The sequence below is a fragment of the Odontomachus brunneus genome, unplaced genomic scaffold (genome assembly GCF_010583005.1).
Source record: "Odontomachus brunneus isolate Ranch 3 - 2012 unplaced genomic scaffold, Obru_v1 Obru_scaffold_016, whole genome shotgun sequence".
Taxonomy (NCBI): Eukaryota; Metazoa; Arthropoda; class Insecta; order Hymenoptera; family Formicidae; genus Odontomachus; species Odontomachus brunneus.
Genome location: NW_022639466.1, coordinates 2,524,472 through 2,546,559, shown reverse-complemented (window position 1 = coordinate 2,546,559; position 22,088 = coordinate 2,524,472). Strand labels below are relative to the sequence as shown.

The window sequence follows — 22,088 nt, the reverse complement described above, 5'->3', positions numbered from 1 at the left end:
CTCGACCGTGTATGAGAAATAGGAAGAAGATGCCGTAGTAATGGCGTGCTTCATCACGTAGCCGACGTCGAGCAACAAACAGCGCGCACAGGAGCGTTAAAAATTTCAGGCGCGGTTAAAAATTTCTGGCAGTCGTCTCGGCGTTCTGTATTGAAACGATAAAAGTACTATTGTTACTCTTGGATAAGAAAAAATAATAACTGGAGAATAATTGGAGAATAATGATCAAGAACCTGCAGGAGATTTATTCGTTCGAAAACAACTGTGTCTGTTATTCATCACCAAAACATTTCTATATTTAACAGTTGAAAGATTAATTAGATTAGTAGATTGAAAATATTGTATAGTATGCATGATGTTATGAAACTAGCGACTTTAATTTTAGCAAGTTCTCTGAATGATTCATATCAACGAGATGACTTATATAATTGAGGCATCAATAATTTCGAGATGTAAACGATCGAAGAAACAGAATTTCTCACGAAAATCAATTTTAGTCTACTACGTGGAGAATTGAATTATATTCTTAGGTCCATCTCGAATGGAGTTTAACGGAATTTTTATTTTAGGGGCTTAGTTATAAAGCTTAGTTATAAAGCTTAGTTATCTCATATTAAAAAATTAAAATTATTATAATGGTATACCCCAACATTTTCGTTTAGGATAAATTTTTCTAAATTACTCAGAGGATCTCTCAATGAAATTAAATTCGCGAGTTCTGCAACACCACGTACGTAATATAAACATAACATAAACTATATACATGACCTATGACATCCTCTGTCATTGATCTGTTGCAGGAAAGGAAAGGAAGAAGAAGAAAAAAGGAAAAGAAATGTGTTTCTGGAGAAAGATCACGTGCCGTGATGGCTGTTTGGCTTTTAACGTAGTAATTAGTAGTCTGATTGCGTAGTAGACTAGTAGTTGTGACGACATATAAAATGTGCCAAAGGAAGAGAGATCCCGCGCTTCTTGACACGTTGTTTCTCCACCTAAAGCGTTCGTCCCTTCGAGCGACGCCTAATTACCGTGGAGTATCGCGACGTCGTGGGGCATTAGGACGCTTTTCGTAGTCGTTCCCCTTCAACCGAGAGGCTCGTTACACAAAGACTTTACGCGCCCAGCCGACCTCTTGACTTTTCGTTTAATAAGTCCGTTGTTCCCCCAATTAGGGTAGACTGCCTCAGTCGTGATTTCGTAAACAGCGGAATTCTTTCCATTCGGCCTTTCTCATACGCGTTCTTCTCATAGATCTCGCGATTAAAACTGACGTGTTTTTAATGACATCATAATTAAAAACAAGAAAGAACAAACAAAATTATGCTAGAAAACTGTCACACTGTAATAAAAAATATGCTGTTCACGCGAAGGGAGATTTGGGTTACAAAGCTAGATGCGGACGAGAGAAGATGCGCGATGACGAGATTCCTCCAAATCATAGATGAAACGTAGAAGAGGTCAAAGCTATTTTCAGAGTTTGATAATGTACTTATAGTAAGACAAATAAACCTAGTGCACCATGACTTAATTCACATCATGCGGCAAGCTGCGCTCGCGAGGAAGGTTTGGCAACCCGGAAGTTCAACGAAATCTTTTGTTTTTGTAGGGAGAAGAAAGGAAAGAATAATTCAACATTTTTTATCCTCATGTAAACAAACTCATTTTTAAATGGCAAGGGAGGACATTACCCGCTGGAACATCTTTTTGTATGCAGCTTCTTTATAATATTTTTAGAAAGAGCTCGTGCGTCTTTCTTCTATCTCTCTCTCTTTCTGTGTGTCTCTTCCTACCTTCGCAAAGATATTTTTATCTTTTATGTATTGACGCACTTAACTGCAACTGCGTGCAGTCTTTAATTTATTTTCCACAAATTTGCAAGTAAAACACAAATATGTCTGCAAGTAAACTATACGACTCGAGTTAGTTGACTGATATTCAGTTAAATAATTCGACGTAATAAAGTTACGAAATGATGCCTCGTCTTTCTGGTAAACAAGACTTTCCGGTAAATATCAGATACATTTTTGTTGATATCTACAATTAGGTCACTGTATCATTGAAATGTGTTACGAAACGCCAGGTCTGTTCGGTCTCTGCCGTCAACCTGCCTGACATATTTGCATGTTTGCAGACTGCCGGAAGAACAATTTAATGTGTAGTTATTGCCAATCCGCAGCATGCCGATCGTATCTGTTGCCAAACTGCTGGCACAGTGCAATCGTTTAACTGTCTGCTTGAGAAACAAAAGATGTTTCTATACTCGGTGCGCGACGTCACGAATGCCTCCATCTCTCCTGGGTAAGTTCTGAGAAATTTGAGGACATCCCCGATGTCGGCCATATTGTTTTATTCTGAAGCATTTGTAGTTTATAAAATCATTGTATACGTTATGTATAGTTTACTTTTATATGTGTTCAGTAATCATACGTCGCCTCTCGTATCTCGAGAAAAATAATTATTTTATAGTTTCGCATTGTTTTTTTATAATTTATGGAAGTGAAACACATATCTCCAAATATTCGCGTTCATTTTATAACTATCTGTAATTAATCAATTATTGATCAAGAGATATGGTTGTGTCTATTTCGAAAAGATTCGTAGTTTTGAAATACATACCTTTTCTCAAAGAGGAATGCAAAATCAGACGTTGTATTTTCGTGTATTCGACACAATATCGATCTCCTTGCGTCTTTTCTTCGCACGATTCTGAATTTCGGAAGCTGTGCGTGGAACTGACAACGGCAAAACGTGATATTCACTCAAAACTATCGTTGAAAGTAAACTTTGCCGCCGCTTACTTACTGCTTTACCAGCAGTTGCTTTAAATAGAGTCGCTCTGGTATCGACGAGATGTATCAAGCATTTCTCTGGTTTGAATGGACCTGAAAAATAAAAGTCTCTCTTTCTCTCTCTCTCTCTCTCGTCTCCTCTTCTTATTTCATTTTCCACTATTTTCTATCACTCTATTTTCTATTATCTGAAGTAGAGCAACGTTCGTTTGTCCATTAATCTCATATCTACGAAACGGCACAGTCACGGCAGCTGTCGGACGCTGGTCAGGTAAATACATTTATTTGCTGTCACAAATAAGCCTGCGATACACAGCACCTTGTTGTGTAATGCGTTCCTTCACACTACAATCAAATTAGAATTAAAGTTTAAGTCATTCAAGTGAAAACCTTCCAAGAGATCAACGGCTTCGCCAACAGGCGAATCCTACGACCGAGGAGTCGATTGAAGGCGCGTACTTCCATCGCGCGCGATTATTTCGAAGTAAGGCCCATGATGAAGGAAGGACCCCCGCGAGATCTCTCGTGTCGTTCGGATGATGCGCTTTCGCTCTTCGCAGGACTTTTGCATTTCACTTTACGTAATCCGTGCGCTTACGCGCGCACGCATGTATACGTGGGAAAGCAAGGGGTACTAAAGAAGTCAGTTGCCCCACTCCCCACAGTTTGAACCAGTCCGCAAGCTCAGCTTCTCTCTTCTCAAGTTGCGATCCAAGTAGTCAGCGTGCGATCAGTGTCAGACCGTCAATCAGTCCGTTCGGACGGCTCAGAGGTCCGTCCCGTGTGGTGTTACATCCTATTTTGTGAAGCTTGTCGCGCCAAACCGCAATACGCACACACACGTGAACGCGCGCACATACACACATACACATACAGGTACGAGAGAGAGAGCGCGCGCGCGCGCTCATGCACCAGAGAGAGAGGGAGAGAAAGGAAGAAAGAGAGAGAGAACGGTATTTTCGGTGTTTTGCGCTCGAACCACACATCTCCCGGGATATTTCGAGGTGAGTCAGTCAATAGAGAAGAAGACGAAGAAGAAGAGAAAGACGACGGGCAGCAGGTCGAACGGAACAAACCGGCGGCTGCGGAACACGTGCGCGCCCGCGCCGCCAACGCGCCGATTTAATCGCGTAAATAGGACTGTTTAGGAGAGCAGTATTGACGACTAATTTTCTCGCGTGCAGATTATTTCATCGGACTGGAATAGATCCTGCGCTTTCTCTCGCTTCCGATCGGCTCGCCCGCCGTCGGCAGCTCGCGGTTTCGCATCCCCGCGGTTTCGCGACCGCCGCGCGATGCTCAGCGCGATTTTCCGCACAGAAGCGCGAACTTCCTGCTTCCTCCTTTTTTTTTCTCTTTTATCCTATCCTTTCCCGACGTCCCGCCGCTTCCACATACGAACGCGCATCTCGACGCGGAAGCGCGTTATTCGTTTTAACAACTCCACGTGTGTGCGTAACAACGCGGCGCGCCCCGGCGCGAGATTTCGCGCGCGTTCGCGTGAATTCGGTTTGCTAATGAACGTAATCAAGCGAGAATCAAGAGAGCCGCTGTAGTTTTTGGTTTACCCATCGGACAGCGGTGTTGCTTTTTTGCGGCGCGGGGATGGGGAGAATATATTTTTGTGAAAACAGCGTGATACGCGCTTCTATTATGAATACGCGTTTGAGCGCAAAGCTCTTCTCCATTTGTCACATCCAGAGTCGAAATTTCGATATTGCTTTTGGTCACAATATTCCATTCAACGTTTATTTTGATACTCCCAAGCTTATTTCAACTTTTTACAATTCTGTTTAATCCACTAACGTTGCCTAAATTCTTTTGAAAATCTACTAGTGAGATTTTGTATGTTTTTTGCCATCTAGAAGCACTAAATTGGACTTTAGTTTCCATATGTATGTGCACAGGAAAATACATACTATATTCAAGTGAATAAGTTAATAAATCATAAGTTTATATATTCGCAAATCATATCTAAATAAGTTCATCGTATCAAATTTATTCTAAATATATTCTAAATTCTGGTGAGTTTAATATTTCAATGAAGAGTATTAAATTACAGCAAAAATTCAGTTTGCTTACTATATAGAGACAAACCAACTTTTTTTCTATGATGTTTATTCTCGCGAAGAGAATAAATTCTTCTTTCGAGTACATGATATGAGCTTTTGTCAAATTTATATTGAGTATATTTTCAACTTTATCAAGAAAATATTCTTTGTTGAAAATTACTTAAAAGAAGAAAAGTGAACTGAGTGATTGCTTTTCTTTATTATAAAATAATATTTTTTATACACTGATCTTCCGTAATATACAAATATTACAACGTTGAGGTAAAAACAGGACCAAAATTTCGACTCGGGTTGTCTCAAATGAGATAATCAGATGAGTATCTCATGTATCTGTGAGTTCAGAGTTTCCCAAGCCGAAATTTTGATTTTAATTTTCTTTAATTTGAATTTACTTTCTTGACCTCAATTTCCCATTTAACGCCAACTTTAATACCTTACAGCCTATATTAATCTTTTTTGATTCTCTTGAATTCACTAACTTTGTTGACAGGTTTTCTTTCGAACTTATAAGTGGCGCGCGTTTTCTATCATTTGGAGGCGCTAAGTATGAATCTATGTGTATCGAGCACATGTATTCTTTCAGCAGTAATATTCTTTCAGCATACACAGATTGGAAAGTTCAGAGCGAAGTAGAATTGAAATTTCGACTCGGATCCCGCGCTGTATTCCCGTTTCGCATTTCACGCTCGCGCCGGGAGACGACGATCCACGGGAGAGCAAAGGGTTGTCGCCTAGCTGCGTTTATTAAGACTCTCGTTGGCCAGCTATCAGTACTGAAATATATCTGTAAAATTTTGCGACACCATCTCGGAATAACCGTACGCGCGGCCGCGAGACTGCGTCGCGGCGAACGGCCGGCTATTCTTCAGCGTTACTTCACGACCTCTTTCTCCCTGCCCTTTTCTCTTTTTTCCCAAGCGTGTAACAACTTTATCGGTCGATAATTAATGAGCCACGGAGCCGTGTAACATTTGATACGACGCTCTTTTATCTCGCTTTTCTCGCGAGAATAGATACACACGCGCTGACATACAAGAGAGCGGGATCGTGTCGACGTTATCGCCCGAATACACGTCTCTTTGAAGTGACAGAGAGAAAGGGAGAAAGAGGAAGAAAGAGAGAGAGAGAGAGAGAGAGAGAGAGAGAAAGAGAGAGAGTGAGAAGAACGGAAAAGAAAAATGGTTTCAAAGTGCGACACTTCGGGACTCTCCATTATGCGGTAAATGACGCGTCATCGTTTTACGATCCCGTCGAGAAATTAGAATTTAGAGGGCTTTTCGGAGACGCTCGGCGCGACGTTTACGACCCGCCGACATATTCCTCAATAACACGCGTGTGTCCTCTGATCGGTATGTGGAGTCTCCGTAAGAGAGCACGGCGAGTTTTTTTTATAGCGCCTGATATATGGTGCGACCGTTGTAAAGCGTTGTGCGCCGTTTGTGTATTTCGAAAACCATTAGCGACGGCGATCATTCTTTTTCCGCGTCCGCTTACGCCAATTTTGGCCCCGGGGCACTGCGGAACCTTCCGATCTAAAACTATATGGCCTTCTTCAACACCGTCGCGTATGTTCGGCATGCGGAAAACGCGTCCGTCCGACATTCTGCCGCGCCTGAAGATGCGTAATGCGCGTCCGCGTATTAAATTCTACGTTCGCGCGCCTCGATTTTTCCACTTATATGTAGAGAAAGATATATATTTTTAATATTCACTGAAGTTTTCAGACGACACACGAGAGAGAGAAAGCGCTTGACACATCCGTTTAATATTGGCACGCGCCCGCTGTTAATTGCCGTAAAATTGTATAAATTTTAGAGAATATAAAGTAGAGGATTTCTCACGATTTATAAACGCTGTCAGAAGCAATCGGCAGCGACAGTGAATCTTGGAATAATTTTGTAGACGCTTGACACGTTACGCTTACCGCTATGGTAGACGGATATGTCATTAACTTCGGCCGTACCTACAGCCAAAAAGCTAAGTTATTCTTACATGGGGAGCTGCGTCGTCTGGCCAGACAGCAGAATAGCTCTCGTAGGCTGCTTTCTAATCTATATTTACATATATTTGTGCATGTACATGGTGAGTCATTTAATACGGGGCAGCTCGAGTAACTTTTTAAAAATCTACATTTTAATGAGATAATATTACACATGTTAAACTGCGCGGGGTATCCCTGAATCCACGGTCTTAACTTTAGTGACAGCCTCCTCTGAGCAATTTAGAGACAATTTTTCTTCAAAGAACATTTCTCCTCAGCAGAGAAATATCGAGGCGTCAATAATTCTCGACAAGCCATTGAGAAAGTTGCTAAAATTTAGTTATTCGCCGAAGAGAACTAAATAGATAACCAAACTGTTCTCTTCAATGAATTTCAAGTGAATTTTAACCAGAATTTCAATTTCGAGCTGTCTACGAAGATGTGTCATATTGAAGATTGAAAGTGACCACAAATCATCACCTGTTTCGTCAGTTTCGCCGAGTAAAATGATCTCCAGATTGCTCAGAGAAAATTGAAGGTTAAATAAACGGAGATAATGTGTCGCATATTTTACAATCTTGCGTAGGACGAAAATTCACATTAATGCTGAAAGACTCTAAGATTGTAAATCACAATACAAAATGCTAAGAGGACAGTAAGAGCCAAATTGCTGTTGTTGGTTGTTTGTTTTTATTACTAATGTATAAACAAACTGTAATTTTATATTGCACTGACTTATTTTTAATATCTCCTATTCGCCCCCGACAGCTACAGTTTGGCTCTTAGAACATTTGCATTTTGATTTAGAGATAAAATTGAGGTCGTGAATTCAGAGACACCTTGTACGTTCTCCAGGGCTTTCCACTTTTCTCCAATTTTATGTATGAAAGATTTTTATTGAGATAATATCATCGCGCAAAGTGTGTATACCTCATGAAACATTTTGCACATTTATATCTCAGGATAAATATATATATATATATATATATATATATATATATATATATATATATATATATATATCTTGCCGCGTATATAGTACTTCGCTTCTCGATGACCTTGCATTAATACGACCTTTTATATCGCCGGATGACGGGAGGAAATCGATTTATGCAAAAATGAAACAGACGTGTACACAGACGTGTACTTCCATTTAAAGGAGAAGCGCGCGATTCCCGTGATCGCCGTAGAGTTTCAAACCGTTGAATCTCACCTCGTGACATTTTCTCCTGTCTCTTCAACTATTTCAGAGCTACAGTCCGCAGGCGTGGTCGTCACGTGGGACACCCTGTATATATTCGATACTATTTGCATAAAGTAAGACGTTTCCTCTGATTGAGATTCTCTCTAAAGAAGCGTTGCCCCTTATGCACCTGAGATCTTTTTCTCGATCATTCGAGACAGGTTGTCGTTGTTGCCGATCGAGCTGTGATATCGATGGTGAACGTCACGAGCAAGACATTCTTGGACAAATCACACCTGCCAGACATGAATTTCTGAATCTCTACCAAGAAACGCGACGGCAGCGGCTCAAGACAACATGGCAGCTCGAATGAAGGCTCTGTACAACCAAGTACGATAGCATAATAGCTGTCTATCCGCATTTAAATCGCATCGCGACCGCAAACGTCTACTGGCACAAGCCGTACGAAGCTCGTGTTACTCTTAGATCGTTAACCAATTGAGAACACAATTTACCCGCACAGCCTTGATTTTCCTCGGCTGACAGCATAAAATCAAACGTATCGCGATGGGAGATGAAAAATCAGAGAGAAAAAAGACGCGAGCTTCCGGTTGATGTCGTTTTAAAAAAAGAAACAAAATGATCTGGCAGATTGGAGCCGCATTTTTTGCGATTTCGTTTCGTAAACATTTCAGTTCGCTTCATCAGAAAGAGACCTTATAGCGGTGTTGGCCATTAAAATCGATTCAAATTTCCTTTGATTAAAATGACCAAATTAATAATCAATTAACAACAAATTAATCAATCATTATAATCACAAATAATTTAATTAATTGATAAAATTATTATTAGTCTGTATATAATCAATCACATCAAAGTTTGATTAACGATAAATGTATGTTTAATAATCATATATATTTAATATATTTGATATATATTTAATATATGCACAAAAATAACTTCATTAATCAGTGAAATTATTTACGATTTTATGTATATGATGATAGATCAGACTTGACTGACTGGCCGATTATTTTAGTCAAGGAAAATTTTGATGGATTAGTGTCCAACAGTTGTCTTATAATATCCTACACCTTGGAGTATCAGATTACATCTCACCCAGGCGAAGCAAACTTCTCCCACTGTTCACGAAATATTAGAAGCAAATTCTACGCAAAAGAAAATAAAAAAGGAAAGAACGCGGCCCCAAGTCCAACCCCATGTCTTCACATTGCGAGAGCCTCATATAGCAAAAAAAAAAGAAAATAATATCTTTGACTTTCGCAGGTGCTTTTCGAGAGACGGATCCTTCTAGGTTGCACCGTTATGGTGGGACTCTCGTCGTGTATATGGTCCATAGCGATAGGCACCGATCATTGGTATGGAGTGGAAGCGCCAACTGATCAAGGTTTGCCTCTGGGTGGTCGCGGCAAAGTTGGCAGAAGATTGCTCTACAAGCACATGGGCCTGTGGAGAGGTTGCATCGACGGGTTGGTGCCCGAATCGAACAACTCCACGAATTTAGTTCCTTACAGTAAGTGTCACTCTCTCACTTGAGATTTCTATGCTAATCTATTATACACGAGATTTTTCATATTGAGACTCTAGGTATACTATTCTTTATACGTTTACCGACAGTTGTCGGATCAGTAGTCGTTGTCGCGCAGCTTTTCGACAGTATAAAAAAGCTGCGCAACGCGTGTCGATCCGACAACTGTCAGTAAACGTGTGCAGAATAGCACCCCTGTGCTGGGATTCTGTAACTCGTTATTGGAGTTAACGATAGTTTCGTTATCGTTGCGCAACTTTTCTACGGTATACAAAAGCTACGCAACGATAACGAAACTGTCGTTAACTCCAATAACGAGTTACAGAATCCCAGCACTGGGGCCCTATTCCGTAGCCATTTATCGACAATTGTCGGATCGGTAGACGTCGTTGCACAGCTTTTCTTGGTATAAAAAAGCTGCGCAACGACGTCTGCCGATCCGACAATTGTCGGTAAGTAGTTACGGAATAGGGCCTCTGGTCCTTCGCTGCGGAACACTTGATTGATGACGCCAGAAGCGAGGAAACGCATGCTGAAAATATTTGCGTGCTGTTTTCAAGTAAAAAGACATTTGTATGAAAGAATATTTGATATCACTTAAGCTATAAAATGCTTCGTCCTTTTCCTCTTGACAGTCAATAAGTAGTCGTGAAATTAACATGACGAAATCAAGAGACAGGATAGACTAAAGAGAAAGATTGCATGTCACGTTAATTGCACGGCTGCCAAAGAGAAAGGATAGTTTTCGGGACAAGCACGCTCAAGTGATCTGTTCTTTCATTCAAGCATCTTTTTACCTGAAAGTAGCACGCAAGAATTTTCGATGTTTTCTTATTTTAACGTTAGTCAGTGAAGAGTTCCGCGGCGAGAGATCGGAAGCCTTAATTCGTTATTAAGAATGAATCGCGGAAACGAATTAATGACTGAAATCCGCGTATTGTTTCAGGGGAATGCAAGAATTTGGAGATGTTTCCAACGGAGATGCAGCTAAAATTGGATTCGAGCCTGGATGCGACAGTCTTGAGTAAATGTCCCGAAAGTTAACGCTTTGAAATTTGACGCGATACAGCGACAAATCGTTCATTGTGTGAATAAATTAGCTTCGTTAATGCAGAGACATATCGATTGATGACGTCAGAAGCGAGGAAACTCGTGCTGAAAATATTCGCGTGCCGTTCTTAAGTAAAAAGATATTTATACGAAAGAACATTTGATATCACTTAAGCTATAAAATGCTCCGGAAACTGTCTTTTCCTCTGACAGTCAATAAGTAGTCGTGAAATTAACGTGACGAAATCAAGAGACAAAATAGACTAAAAAGGAAGATTGCATGTCACGTTGTGTTGTATTGCGATCTTTAATAAGTCTGAAGGTAGTTGGTCCGCAAAACCACTTTCTTATCTCTCAAAATTGAACTAAGATTTTAACTTTAACTAAGATTTTAATTTCAACTAAGATTTTAAATTTAATTTCACCCTTTCAACTTTAATTGCCCATTAATGTAAAATACTGTAAGCTGTTAAAAACAGATGATTGATCGTTTGCTAAGATATTTGCTAAGATATTTGCAACTAGATTGAACTAATCTAAACTAAGCTAAACGCTGGGAGACCTTTTCTTTCTTATATGCATTCCTTAAAGTTTTTTATACTTTCAATTATTATTTCTAATTTTTTCTAAATTTAGGATTGCGAAACTGTCATGAGTTTAAGAACCGACGTACAGATTACGCAAAAATGACCCACAATACCATTACTGAAAGTGTTTCTGCGGCGCGGACTATCTGCAATTGTCGCAACAGCTGCGGCTATTCCATTCACAATACGTCGCACGCGTTTTAACATATAGAGCGATTCGTGAGACTCATCTCGAACTCGACTCGATCATTTTTAGACTACGCCAGGACTCAGGTCTCGTTCGCCTTGATCAGCCTCTTCGTCATGGTGATGGGATTCTGCTTTTCGATTTACACGTTCCGGAATCCGCGCTACATGTTCAAACGCCTCGCCGGTGGAATACACTTCATAACCGGTAATTAGCGCTACGTAACTCGATATAGTCCCTCCCCCCCTTCCCGAGCCCCACCCTTCAACAAATTAAACAACAGCCGTTACGTCGGTCGCGTGGATTCCCCGAGTTATTCCGTTCTTGTGTCAAGGCAATTCGCTGCCTCGCCCTTCGCTGTTACGCTATTAATCAGCATGCGCCGCGCGTTAGGAACGATCGAATTGATTAATCGTATGCCGATCTCCTTTCAGCCTCTTGCAACATGGTGGTTATACAGGTGTTGCTCTCCGCGATCGAGTACGAGAGTAATCACGTGTTCGAAACCTTCCCGAAGGGCGCGGTTATGAAGTACGACTACTCGCTTATCCTCGCGTGGATCGTGTTCTTGTGCAATCTCGCGGCCGGTATTGCCTTCATGCTTTTCTCGAGGAAAAGGAAGAGGGACAAAGCGCCTACCGAAGAGATCGCCATGGCCGACGAGCCGACGATAATCGGTCGTTGAAAAAGTTACTTCCTTACTGTTATTCTTGTTATTATTATTATTATTATTATTAATATTATTAATATTATTATTATCTTGTTATTGTTACACGTGGAGAAACTGTGAATTCTGAGTGTGAATTATAAACGGTGCTACCGATATGCTCAATTCTCTCGTGCAAGGTGCGCTTTCTCAACGAGGTAAAAGTACCAATTTCTGCACACGTATTTAATCCTAAACATTCTCATTGTTTCTGTCCTTAAATACGAATATTTAAACTTTTAATATGAAATATATGTGTATATAGGTTTCCTTCTTCTTTATGTTGAAAGTTTAAATATTCGTTGAGGAGTCATCGACGGCGGAACAGTTGACAATTACACGAACGCCGGGCTGCGATTAACATTAACTTTATTAAATACGATAACACCAGTAACATATATAAGCAATAATATATATAACAACAATAATTTTTCCTCGTCCTTTCTGATAGACATACACATCAGAAGTGCTCTAAAAGCAGGTCTAATAATGATACAACGGTGAAAGCACTGTGTGCTTTCACGTGGGCTCTATACTCGTGGCACAACATCTTCACCTAGATTATCTTTTAAAATCGAGACGCTAAGATTCTCTGTTTTGGCGCCTTCCGGTGACACGGTCCACTATCGCCTGTGTCAGCACCCTTCCCGCAATGTCTCGCACTAAGTTCGTCGGAAGATATTGCGCCAATTGATCACGCAAACCAGGCCGATTGGTGGTCGTGATATAATTCGAGCCCCGATATCCTCCTTGCGGGTATCCCCCCTGTGGATATCCTTGTTGGTAACCTCCTTGCGGATATCCCTGTGGATATCCTTGTTGGTAACCTCCTTGCGGATATCCCTGAGGGTAGCCCTGCGGATATCCTTGCGGATAACCTGTATTGGACTGCGGGTAGCCTTGCGGGTAACCTTGATGCTGCGGAGAACGCTGAGTACCGTACGGATACCCCGCGTTCTGAGTCGGATAACTGCTACCGCGAGACGCCGGATTCTCCTGCGGATATCCGGATGGACGCGGATTGCCAGCGTTTACGGTGCTAACGCCGGTTCGCCTGGCTGTCGTCTCGCCGGATGGGTTCCTCGAGTTATCTGGATATCCAGAAGACCCGCTTGGATATCCCGATCCTGCCGGATAACCGGAACCACTTCTGGAAGGATAACCGGATGATCCACTGGAAGGATAACTGGATGATCCGCTGGAAGGATAACCGGATGATCCGCTGGAAGGATAACCGGATGAGCCACTGGAGGGATAACCGGATGATCCGCTGGAAGGATAACCGGATGATCCGCTGGAAGGATAACCGGATGAGCCACTGGAGGGATAACCGGATGATCCGCTGGAAGGATAACCGGATGATCCGCTGGAAGGATAACCGGATGATCCGCCGGAGGGATAACCGGATGATCCTCTAGAAGGATAACCGGATGAGCCACTAGAAGGATAACCGGATGATCCGCTGGAAGGATAACCGGATGATCCGCTGGAGGGATAACCGGATGAGCCACTAGAAGGATAACCGGATGATCCGCTGGAAGGATAACCGGATGATCCGCTGGAGGGATAACCGGATGAGCCACTAGAAGGATAACCGGATGATCCGCTGGAAGGATAACCGGATGACCCGCTGGAAGGATAACCGGAAGATCCACTAGAAGGATAGCCAGAGTTACTAGGCGGGTTATTAGGTCGGGAATGACTAGTGGAGGTTGAGTCGGAAGTTCCGGAGTCTGGATAGCCGCTATTGGCAGGATATCCTGAGCCAGACGGATATCCGGAGGATCTACCGGGTTGTGAGTGCCCGTTGGGGCTTTTCGAAGTGATATCCGGCGATCCACGTGCCTCGGTTTCCGTGGGGTAACCACTCTGGCGTTTCGGAACTACTCGCGCCTCCATTTCGTCGTCTTCTGTGAACAATTCGTCATCTGCGTCCTATGTAGCGAGAATCGTTATGTGCTCAGGCGGCAATGTGGCTATAGGAAGTGGGTGATGTATTGAAAGAGATGAAAGAGATGTTTTAAAGGAAAAAAGAATGATGTACAATTGTATTTTCGTGAAGAAGCGGCGCCAATTCTCTATCGAGCTCGATCTGTCATGCGAGATGCAAAATAGTTTATATTACACACGGCATGCATTATACGCGAACGTATTCTCTAAAACTCCTCAAGTAAAACAGGTGTGTCAGCCATGTTACTTATGTCTAAATCACCGCTCAAACTTCAGAAGCTCCGCGTGACAAAAGCGAAAGTGTTAAATATACGGCCGCGGGGTAACTTTTGTACACGAGAGTAACTTTTGTCACTCATACCCGAGTCTGTATGTATGTTGTGTATCTGTGTTTGCACATGTTTACACATAATTCTTTCCTTTTCTTTCTTTGAATATATAACTCCAGGCACTTAATAAGGTCAATGTCCCAACGCCACTCTATGATAATTAGATGATAAAGCCTTTCGAAAATAATCCAAAGTATATCCCAAAAATCACAGATTACGTTCGAAAACGTCCTTACATAGCGGCGGTTAGACCAGAACATCCACACACAGAACTTCCACACATTGAGCAATTGAATTGATCATACTGTTGATTATAGTACGCAAGTGAAGTTTATTTCAAATCGATTAATGTTACATTATATTGCTCATTATATTGCTATAAGTGTCGTCTCTGTATACAATTATTCGACATTATATACGTCCGCGGCATGAAAGTGACAATCTGTCAACACATTCGCCTTTGGTTAACAGTATCTCAGAGAGTTAATAGTAAACGTTAAAAATAGAGGTATCTGCAGGTCGACTTTCATCCGGAAAACGTCCAGACTCGGTTCCCCTGGCTGTCTACGCGAGTGTGAGTGGTGTAATAACCGTTTCCGCCAGTTTGCGCGGTGCTCCTGCCAAAACTAGTGCCAGAACTGGCGCCCCGAGAACCGGACCTGTTGTCGAACATGCGACCGTAGGTCAAGCTGTTGGTGTTCCTGGAGCCGGAGCTGCCGTGCCGCATCGCATCGTACGACGAAGATCTAGGCGGCGGCGTCGGGATTCTCGGTGTCGTACGATATGACACCCGGCCCGGAAGTCGTGCTGTCGAATCATATGATGAAAGGAGAAAGACCGATCAAGTTAACACCGCGAGAATCGAAACCGGTTGTCGGAGCCTTCACTTTGGTCGTGTCAATCGTCCCTTATATAATAGGAAGACGGAACGCTAGGAAGGTGTGAGAGATATGTAAAAGTGTTCACAACTAGAGACATAAAATTACCATCAGATTCAAAGTGACGATCACTTACGGCGAAATTACGGTAATTTTTGGTAATTTTTTACTCGACGACGATCTATCGTGTATTTATTTCTTTCACACAAAGGATGATCCAACACTTGCTCAGCGATTTAGAGTTGACGCTGAGTGCAACGTCAACGTGCAACGTCAACATGCAACGTCAACGTGCGAGATTTTCGAACGACAGATCTAAGGTGTGAATTTTCTTCCGCTACATTTGCTCCTGTCTGTCTCTTTTTCCGTTTCACTTTTCGCATATTTATTCGTTTCGATGTTTTTACAGTAAAGTACTCCAAAAGAAAAGAGAAAAATAAAAGAAAAAACACGTGTATAAAAATGTCAAGTATAAAAGATCTCTTGTACAATCTTGGAAAGATTAAGAAAGCAGAGAATACCCCGCGATATCTGTCGTGTGCAAATAATTGTACGCGAGGAAGCTCCTAAATGAGTATAGCACAGCAAGAGATAAGAGTGTTGCTTTTAATATAATATCGCTTTTTATATAAATATTACTTTTTCTTTTCTATTTTCTCTTTATATAGACTTTTCCCCGTAATTAACCAGAGCCGATAAAAAGATACGCGGATGGAACAGCAAATAATAAATAACTGTTCGCCGAGACGGTCGATCGATCGATCGGTTTTATACCGAGAGATATGAAATGTAATATCCCCGCCTACAAGACGCAATAACTCGCACTTAAGTTCGCATCGGCTGAATGGCGCACGAGGAGATAACGAGTATCAAGGTTGAAGTTGATAACCTATTAATTTGCGGAAGACCTATTACATCATGAAACGCTCGCGGGACGTTCTACGAACCACCAACGTCACGACAAAATAAAGAAATTGACTGACTATTCATTGGAAATTCCAAATACGTGTTTCTGACGAACTGCAAAGAGATAAACGTGTGCGTGAGGATCCCCTGCGCGATTCTACGCCGAGAACTTAACTGACAAACAAGATTCTTTTTCGCGAGTTGTAAATCGCGTTCAGCAAACATAACTTTCCATCGACTGCAGCATGGTAGAATTATTTGCACACACAGTCCAGATTATGTGTACCACCGTATATGTACAATAATATAACGCTGGCTAATAGCTAAATCGTTACGTTCCTATGTATAATTTTGAAATAAATATTACATTATTATATGTAGGACGCGTCCGAAGTCGCGGTACAATCAGGGAAAAACTGTCTTGAATGTTAATTCAAGATTAGTAAAAAGCATGAGGATATTGTTAAGCTTTTAATCTTCGTTTTCGAATTATTTTTGCATGAGGTATCATCTTTTCCTCGATTGCATCGCGACTTGAGGTATCCAGTGCTCGAATCACGATATATTTCCCGATGTGCACAAACACATAGACACACCACACGCACGCACACTTACACACATACACACATACACACACACGTATAAATCTTTGCTTTCAAGAGACGAACGCGATTTTTCTTCCGGCCCCACTGCAATTCTGTTAATATTCATCGTTTTTGTGCAATGTTAAAAGCAGAGAATAGCATTAAAACGAAGATTTAAGAGAGGAAAGGATAGCAATGGGAACACCAGGTGAATGCAGATAAATAGACTGGCAAGACTGAAACGAATTTCGCGCATGCAATAAGTCGTTGAGGAAAGGGACGGCAATGTCCATGGCAATGATATCGCTCGACGAGCTACCCGACCAGCGAGAGAAAAATATGCCAGGATTCAAAGCACCAGCTGAGTTCACAAGAAGCTCGCGCAATAAAATCGTATCTCGTCCAGCATATACAACAAAATCTGTATAAAAATATATATATATATATATATATGTTATCAAAGACGCACTTTTTTTCTCCCGAAACAAAAAACACGATGTATATAGATTTATTAAAAATATTAAATCATCGTGTTTTATCGCACGCGCGAATTAGAGAATTCGGAGTATTCACATCGCAAAGTATACTTTGATTGAGATTTCGCGAAAATTTGAAGCGTCAAAACCGATAATTATTGCAATCGTCCACATAGAGAAAACAATTACTTGAAAGTTCATTTGTGGAATATAAAGTTTATTTCGGCCAAATAAAGTCTTTCTCTCACAGATAAATTTTCAAGCATCCTTTTCCCAGTGCAGAACCAGCTACCGGCGAATAACGGTGGGATACGGCGCGGCGATTTGTTCTAATCAATGCGAGGTAGACATTAGAGAGCTTCTACGTAATCCGGAAGACCTAACGTTACTGTAAACTAAGTGCCAACGTCCGGACTCGTACCCAATCCTGGACATTCTTATTGTTTTGATCTTTTTAAGTACGAATATTTGAACTTTTAATATAAAATATATGTATACATATTGAATATATACATATATTCTGCGTTAAAGTTCAAATATTCGTATACGGAAAGCAAATTTGTTTAGATGAACCAATTTCTAACGAAATACGAACGATTCAGGAATTCCAGTCGGAGTCAACGGAATTCAATCGAAATTATTAAAATTCCTGATAAACTTAAGCAGAACTCTGATAATTTTAATCGAAGTTTCTGAATCGCCCGTATTTCACCAGAAGTCCAGAATTCACCAACTGTGGTCACCGATTTCACAGAAATTGGTTCATCCAACCAAACTTCTTTTCTCGTGTATTTAAAGAAAACAATAACGAAATAATAAACGAAAACAATAAGATTACCCAGGATTAAGTATATGTCCGGGATCTTTCACTCTATTCATCTATACAAAAAAAATTTCTCTAGTACTTTCTTGTGCGTTTTCCTTAACAACCACTTTCTTTGAAGGCCACGTCGAGGAATAGGATCGAGATCGATCAGACACAGCAACATCGAAATACAAGAACGTCGAAAACCACGAAAATCACACGACAATTCGGGAGCCCGATTCCCGGGATCCGAGTCACAGGGTCGTCTCCAGCAGCAGCAGCAGCAGTCCAGCCAATCCGACGAGAACCGTCGTGGAGGTGAAGGCGCCGGTCGCGGCGGCGCCGTTTCGTCGGTAAACCGAGTTCGTGTTGTAGCCGTAGCCGCGTGGCTGATTCTGATTCGGGTAGTTCTGGTAGCCGGGTTGGCCCTGGTATCCCGGGTACTGCTGCGGATAATTCCCGGGATGTCCGGCGGGCGCCTGCGGGTAGCCAGGATACGGCTGCTGTCCCGGCATCGGCATCCTGTTCTGCGTCGGATACGGCGGATATCCCAGATCTCGATGACCGGCCTGATTGGTCGATTGCGGGTAGTTTGGGTAACCACTCGAGCCGGAGGAGCCGGTGTTACTCGGATACGGTGGGTAACCCAGGTTGCTGCCCGACGTACGATGATAGCCACCGGCTGGATCAGCCGGCGCTGGTGGTGCGTTAGCGTTCGCGTACGGATTCGCGTTATTCCCGGCGGCCACTCGCTCGCCGTTCACGTACGAGACGCCAGCCGACTCGTAGCCTGCACAGAGATGTACACTCTCGCTACTCGTCGTGCCCACACCGCACCGTGATTCATTTTTGTGCAAGACGCGCGTGAATTTTGCGGAACACGGCACTGACAAGTCGACCGCGGAAGAGGAAAGACGAAATTTCAGTTTTGCCACCACCTTGATTACTTGTTAGCCTCTCAAACGAGAGGAATTTGTTTTCTTTGTGGAGTCCCGAGGAAAGGACGTTTTCCCGACGTTAATTAAGAGAGAGAGAACGAGAAAATTGTATATTTTCTTAATTTACTAAATTAAGGAAAGCAGACTTTACTTTTTGCTTTGAAGGGAAAACGGAAGCAACTGTATATTTCCTTTCGGAGCGCGCGACTAATTTAAATCCCAGGCGGCAAACTCATATTTGTTATTTGGTACGCGTACTGATTAGATAACGAAGTACCGGTTTGGGCCGCGTCGTTCTCCATCAAACATTCACGTGTCTATGTTGACTCGACCCTGTTCGTGCTATGAAATGCATGAGAGACCCATGGTCTATCACAATCACGGAAAAACCCATTCTTTCGCGAGCAAAAGGAAAATAAACAACAATTCGCGGGAGAGAACCCCGACGTCGGTTCAACCAACGTCGACTCTTACTTGACCGGATTTTTGTCATGCTTTTCGTGCATTAGCTATCGCCAGCGCTCGTTACGTCCTCATGCTCGCGATGTAGTCGAGTATTATAAGCGTGAAGAAAATCGTGGAGACTCACCTGATTCTGTGCTCTTCCTCACGCACTGTGGTGCACCATTCTCGTTCTTGCAGTACTCGTTGTGGCCGCAAACCATACTGGCGCAACTTAGGCCTGTAAACAGTTTCGATAGACATTGGGTTAATGCGTTCTAATTGGTGCAATTGATGCGAACCACATATTGGTTTTTTTAAAACTTTTTAAAACGGATAAAGAAACACATAATCTACGTTTCTCTATCATAGAATTGTAAACATTCAAATGCTTGGCCTGAAAAATCTCTGATATTTAATGCATCGACAACTTTATAATAAGGAACGTAAACGTTTTCATCGAATCATGTTTTCTGTCTGTTTAAAAGACACTTTTAAGCTTTAAAAGTTTTTTAATTCCCAGTTTTTACCGCTTGTTTTCTGGCATGTCGGATATCGTCCGCATTTATCGTCCGAGTAACTGTTGCAAGGATCCTCAGCCATCACGCAGACCTGGTCGCTAGGACAGCCGATGTCCTTGCAGGTTCTTCCATATTCTGGAGATCAAACAAATGGAAAAGTTACCTTGGATATAGTTTATGATACGAAAGAAAAGTGTAACAAGCTAAAGCATAATAATGTTTCTCGATAAAGTCGTAAAAAAGCAACGAAACGCGCGTTATTTCTTTCCTACTTACTGGAGAAAGACGCCGCATCGGGAATTGTGGCGATTATCAGTAGCGTACCGAGGAAAACGCTGAACGTAACGCACGAAGACATTTTCTGAAAACAGAATAAGTTAAATAATAAACAGAATAAGTTAATTTCTCATAGACACGATGTTGTAATTAACGCGAGAGAAACTCTGTACTTTTGATTATTGATCACTCGAGAACCGTGGCTATAGTCATACAAGAAAGAGGACGAACCACAGAGGAGATCAGGGTAGATCGATATTTTTTTCTGAATTTAAATTTTTAATAAAATTTTTAATAATTAAATTTTTAATAATTAAATTTTTTAAAAGTTCTCAAACAACTAGTCGATAATTTTGATGTAATTGACTGTACAGATATTAAAAATATTGTATCTCGCAAATATTTCGTCTTTTGTGTGATCAGACGCGCGATAGTCGTACAGCTCGGGAGTGGTCACAATTTCTGTGTCACAACAAAAAGACACAAAGTCCGGGTACACCCACGACGCACGGGTGTCCTGAATTTTGCATCAGGGCGCAAATTCAACTCAGCACGAGCCTGTTTCATCGTCCAAGTACGTTCTCACACCATTGCTATCCTCTACTCGAGCGTCATCGTCGGAAGGAGGGGAGCCTTGTATACGCGCACACATCCGCACACATACACACACCTGCTCGCACGCATCGCAACGTACACACCTTTTCGCTCCTAATGCCAGTGAGACCGCCACGACCAAGGAACTCCACGTGATCGCCAAGGACCGCCGAGGAGCTTAACATGAAATATTACGCTTTCGCGCCTGGGAAACCTATCGATTATCTCGAGAGCGCATTTCCGCATCTGCGGTGCGCATCTGCGTCGTAGGACGCGAGGAGAAATTGCGTCGGAGTCACGTAACACTGCGCGCACGTCAACGTGTGTGCTCCGCAACAATTGTCTCGTCAGCAACACTCGCGTTCTCGCGACAGGCGTACGCCGCGATGTAGACACTATTGATCCGCCGTCGTCGCCAGCCAAAAAATATCGCGCGGCGCGCCTTCCACCGTGTGACGTCGTCGCGCGGTTCTTGCCGCGGACGAGACGCGGGACAAGCAACGATAAAGCAACGGTAATTAACGGTAATCAACAATTCGGACCGTATCTCGCGACACAGAAAGTCGACGGCGATGACGTGGCGGGCTTTTCGCGCGGAAGAACAAAGGAGACGTTATTAGTCACTGCTTACCTCTCCGTACTGCTTGCACCTGTTTTCCGCGCGCACTGCCGTAGTCGTCTGTAGTCGCCGCGACACTGAAACTCGTCGGAGTCGTGGCCAAGTCGGTGGCGGTGCAGCGGGATCCCCTCTGACGATCGCGACGCTGGAGCGAAAGAGAGAGGGAGAGGCCAAGGGTGACGAGAGCGACGAAGACGCCTGGTGGAAATGCCAGATGAAGACGAAGATGAGAAAAGATCGAGCTCTTTGGCGCGATAGCCGCCAAAAGGAGACACCAGCGGAATGACGCGCCGCGTTCGCGGAGAATACTGATTGCTGCGCGCGTGCGTGTGCGTGACGTTGATGGAATGTTATGGAAAAATGCGACGCCGCGATAAATAATCCGGTCAATTGCGCTGCGATACGTTTGATCAGCCGTCTCTCGCGAGTGAAAACCCGAGCGCGCATCCGCTTCTGCTCCTGATGACCCTCTATACGGAGAAGAAATATATATTAGTACGAAGTAATCTCTCTCTGTTTTTCTTCTTCTTGATGCTTTAACGTATAAGAATAATATGTTTCTTGCAATTTGCGCAACCGTATAATCTTGCCGATTCAGGCTGTCTTATCATTCGGCTTTCAATGAGTCGGAACGATGTTTAATCTCAAGTTGGGGCTGGATCAGACC

The 22,088-nt window shown here is 42.5% G+C and overlaps 2 protein-coding genes across 4 annotated transcripts; one reads left to right on the top strand and one right to left on the bottom strand.

The window, feature by feature from the left end:
• Positions 1-3,514: 3,514 nt before the first annotated feature.
• LOC116841507 lies at positions 3,515-12,230 on the top strand. 2 transcript variants are annotated; one of them, XM_032809536.1, is made up of 7 exons: positions 3,515-3,793; positions 8,093-8,159; positions 8,247-8,415; positions 9,313-9,559; positions 10,521-10,598; positions 11,468-11,605; positions 11,833-12,230. In XM_032809536.1, the coding sequence occupies exons 3-7, from the start codon at positions 8,383-8,385 to the stop codon at positions 12,081-12,083; spliced, it is 747 nt and encodes a 248-aa protein (XP_032665427.1). In that variant the 5' UTR covers positions 3,515-3,793; positions 8,093-8,159; positions 8,247-8,382; the 3' UTR covers positions 12,084-12,230. The 2 variants fall into 2 exon arrangements, with proteins under 2 accessions (XP_032665427.1, XP_032665428.1); XM_032809537.1 differs by lacking the exon at positions 8,093-8,159 and having other exon boundaries at positions 11,833-12,083.
• Positions 12,231-12,456: 226 nt separating this feature from the next.
• LOC116841504 (prisilkin-39-like) lies at positions 12,457-21,713 on the bottom strand. 2 transcript variants are annotated; one of them, XM_032809526.1, is made up of 5 exons: positions 21,434-21,713; positions 20,209-20,293; positions 19,942-20,067; positions 19,560-19,652; positions 12,457-14,014 (listed from the first exon to the last, which is right to left on the bottom strand). In XM_032809526.1, the coding sequence occupies exons 2-5, from the start codon at positions 20,288-20,290 to the stop codon at positions 12,687-12,689; spliced, it is 1,629 nt and encodes a 542-aa protein (XP_032665417.1). In that variant the 5' UTR covers positions 20,291-20,293; positions 21,434-21,713; the 3' UTR covers positions 12,457-12,686. The 2 variants fall into 2 exon arrangements, with proteins under 2 accessions (XP_032665417.1, XP_032665416.1); XM_032809525.1 differs by having other exon boundaries at positions 12,457-14,032; positions 21,434-21,711.
• Positions 21,714-22,088: the final 375 nt, after the last annotated feature.

Excerpts from the sequence above, each read along its gene's own strand:
- LOC116841507 (XM_032809536.1), top strand. The coding sequence starts at position 8,383 with ATGGCAGCTCGAATGAAGGCTCTGTACAACCAA. Across the intron at positions 9,560-10,520 it reads CACGAATTTAGTTCCTTACA|GGGAATGCAAGAATTTGGAG; the intron begins GTAAGTGTCACT and ends GTATTGTTTCAG. Across the intron at positions 10,599-11,467 it reads CCTGGATGCGACAGTCTTGA|ACTACGCCAGGACTCAGGTC; the intron begins GTAAATGTCCCG and ends GATCATTTTTAG.
- LOC116841504 (XM_032809525.1), bottom strand. The coding sequence starts at position 20,290 with ATGTCTTCGTGCGTTACGTTCAGCGTTTTCCTCGGTACGCTACTGATA. Across the intron at positions 20,068-20,208 it reads CGATGCGGCGTCTTTCTCCA|AATATGGAAGAACCTGCAAG; the intron begins GTAAGTAGGAAA and ends TTTGATCTCCAG. Across the intron at positions 14,033-19,559 it reads GAGGAAGAGCACAGAATCAG|ATGACGAATTGTTCACAGAA; the intron begins GTGAGTCTCCAC and ends CATAGGACGCAG.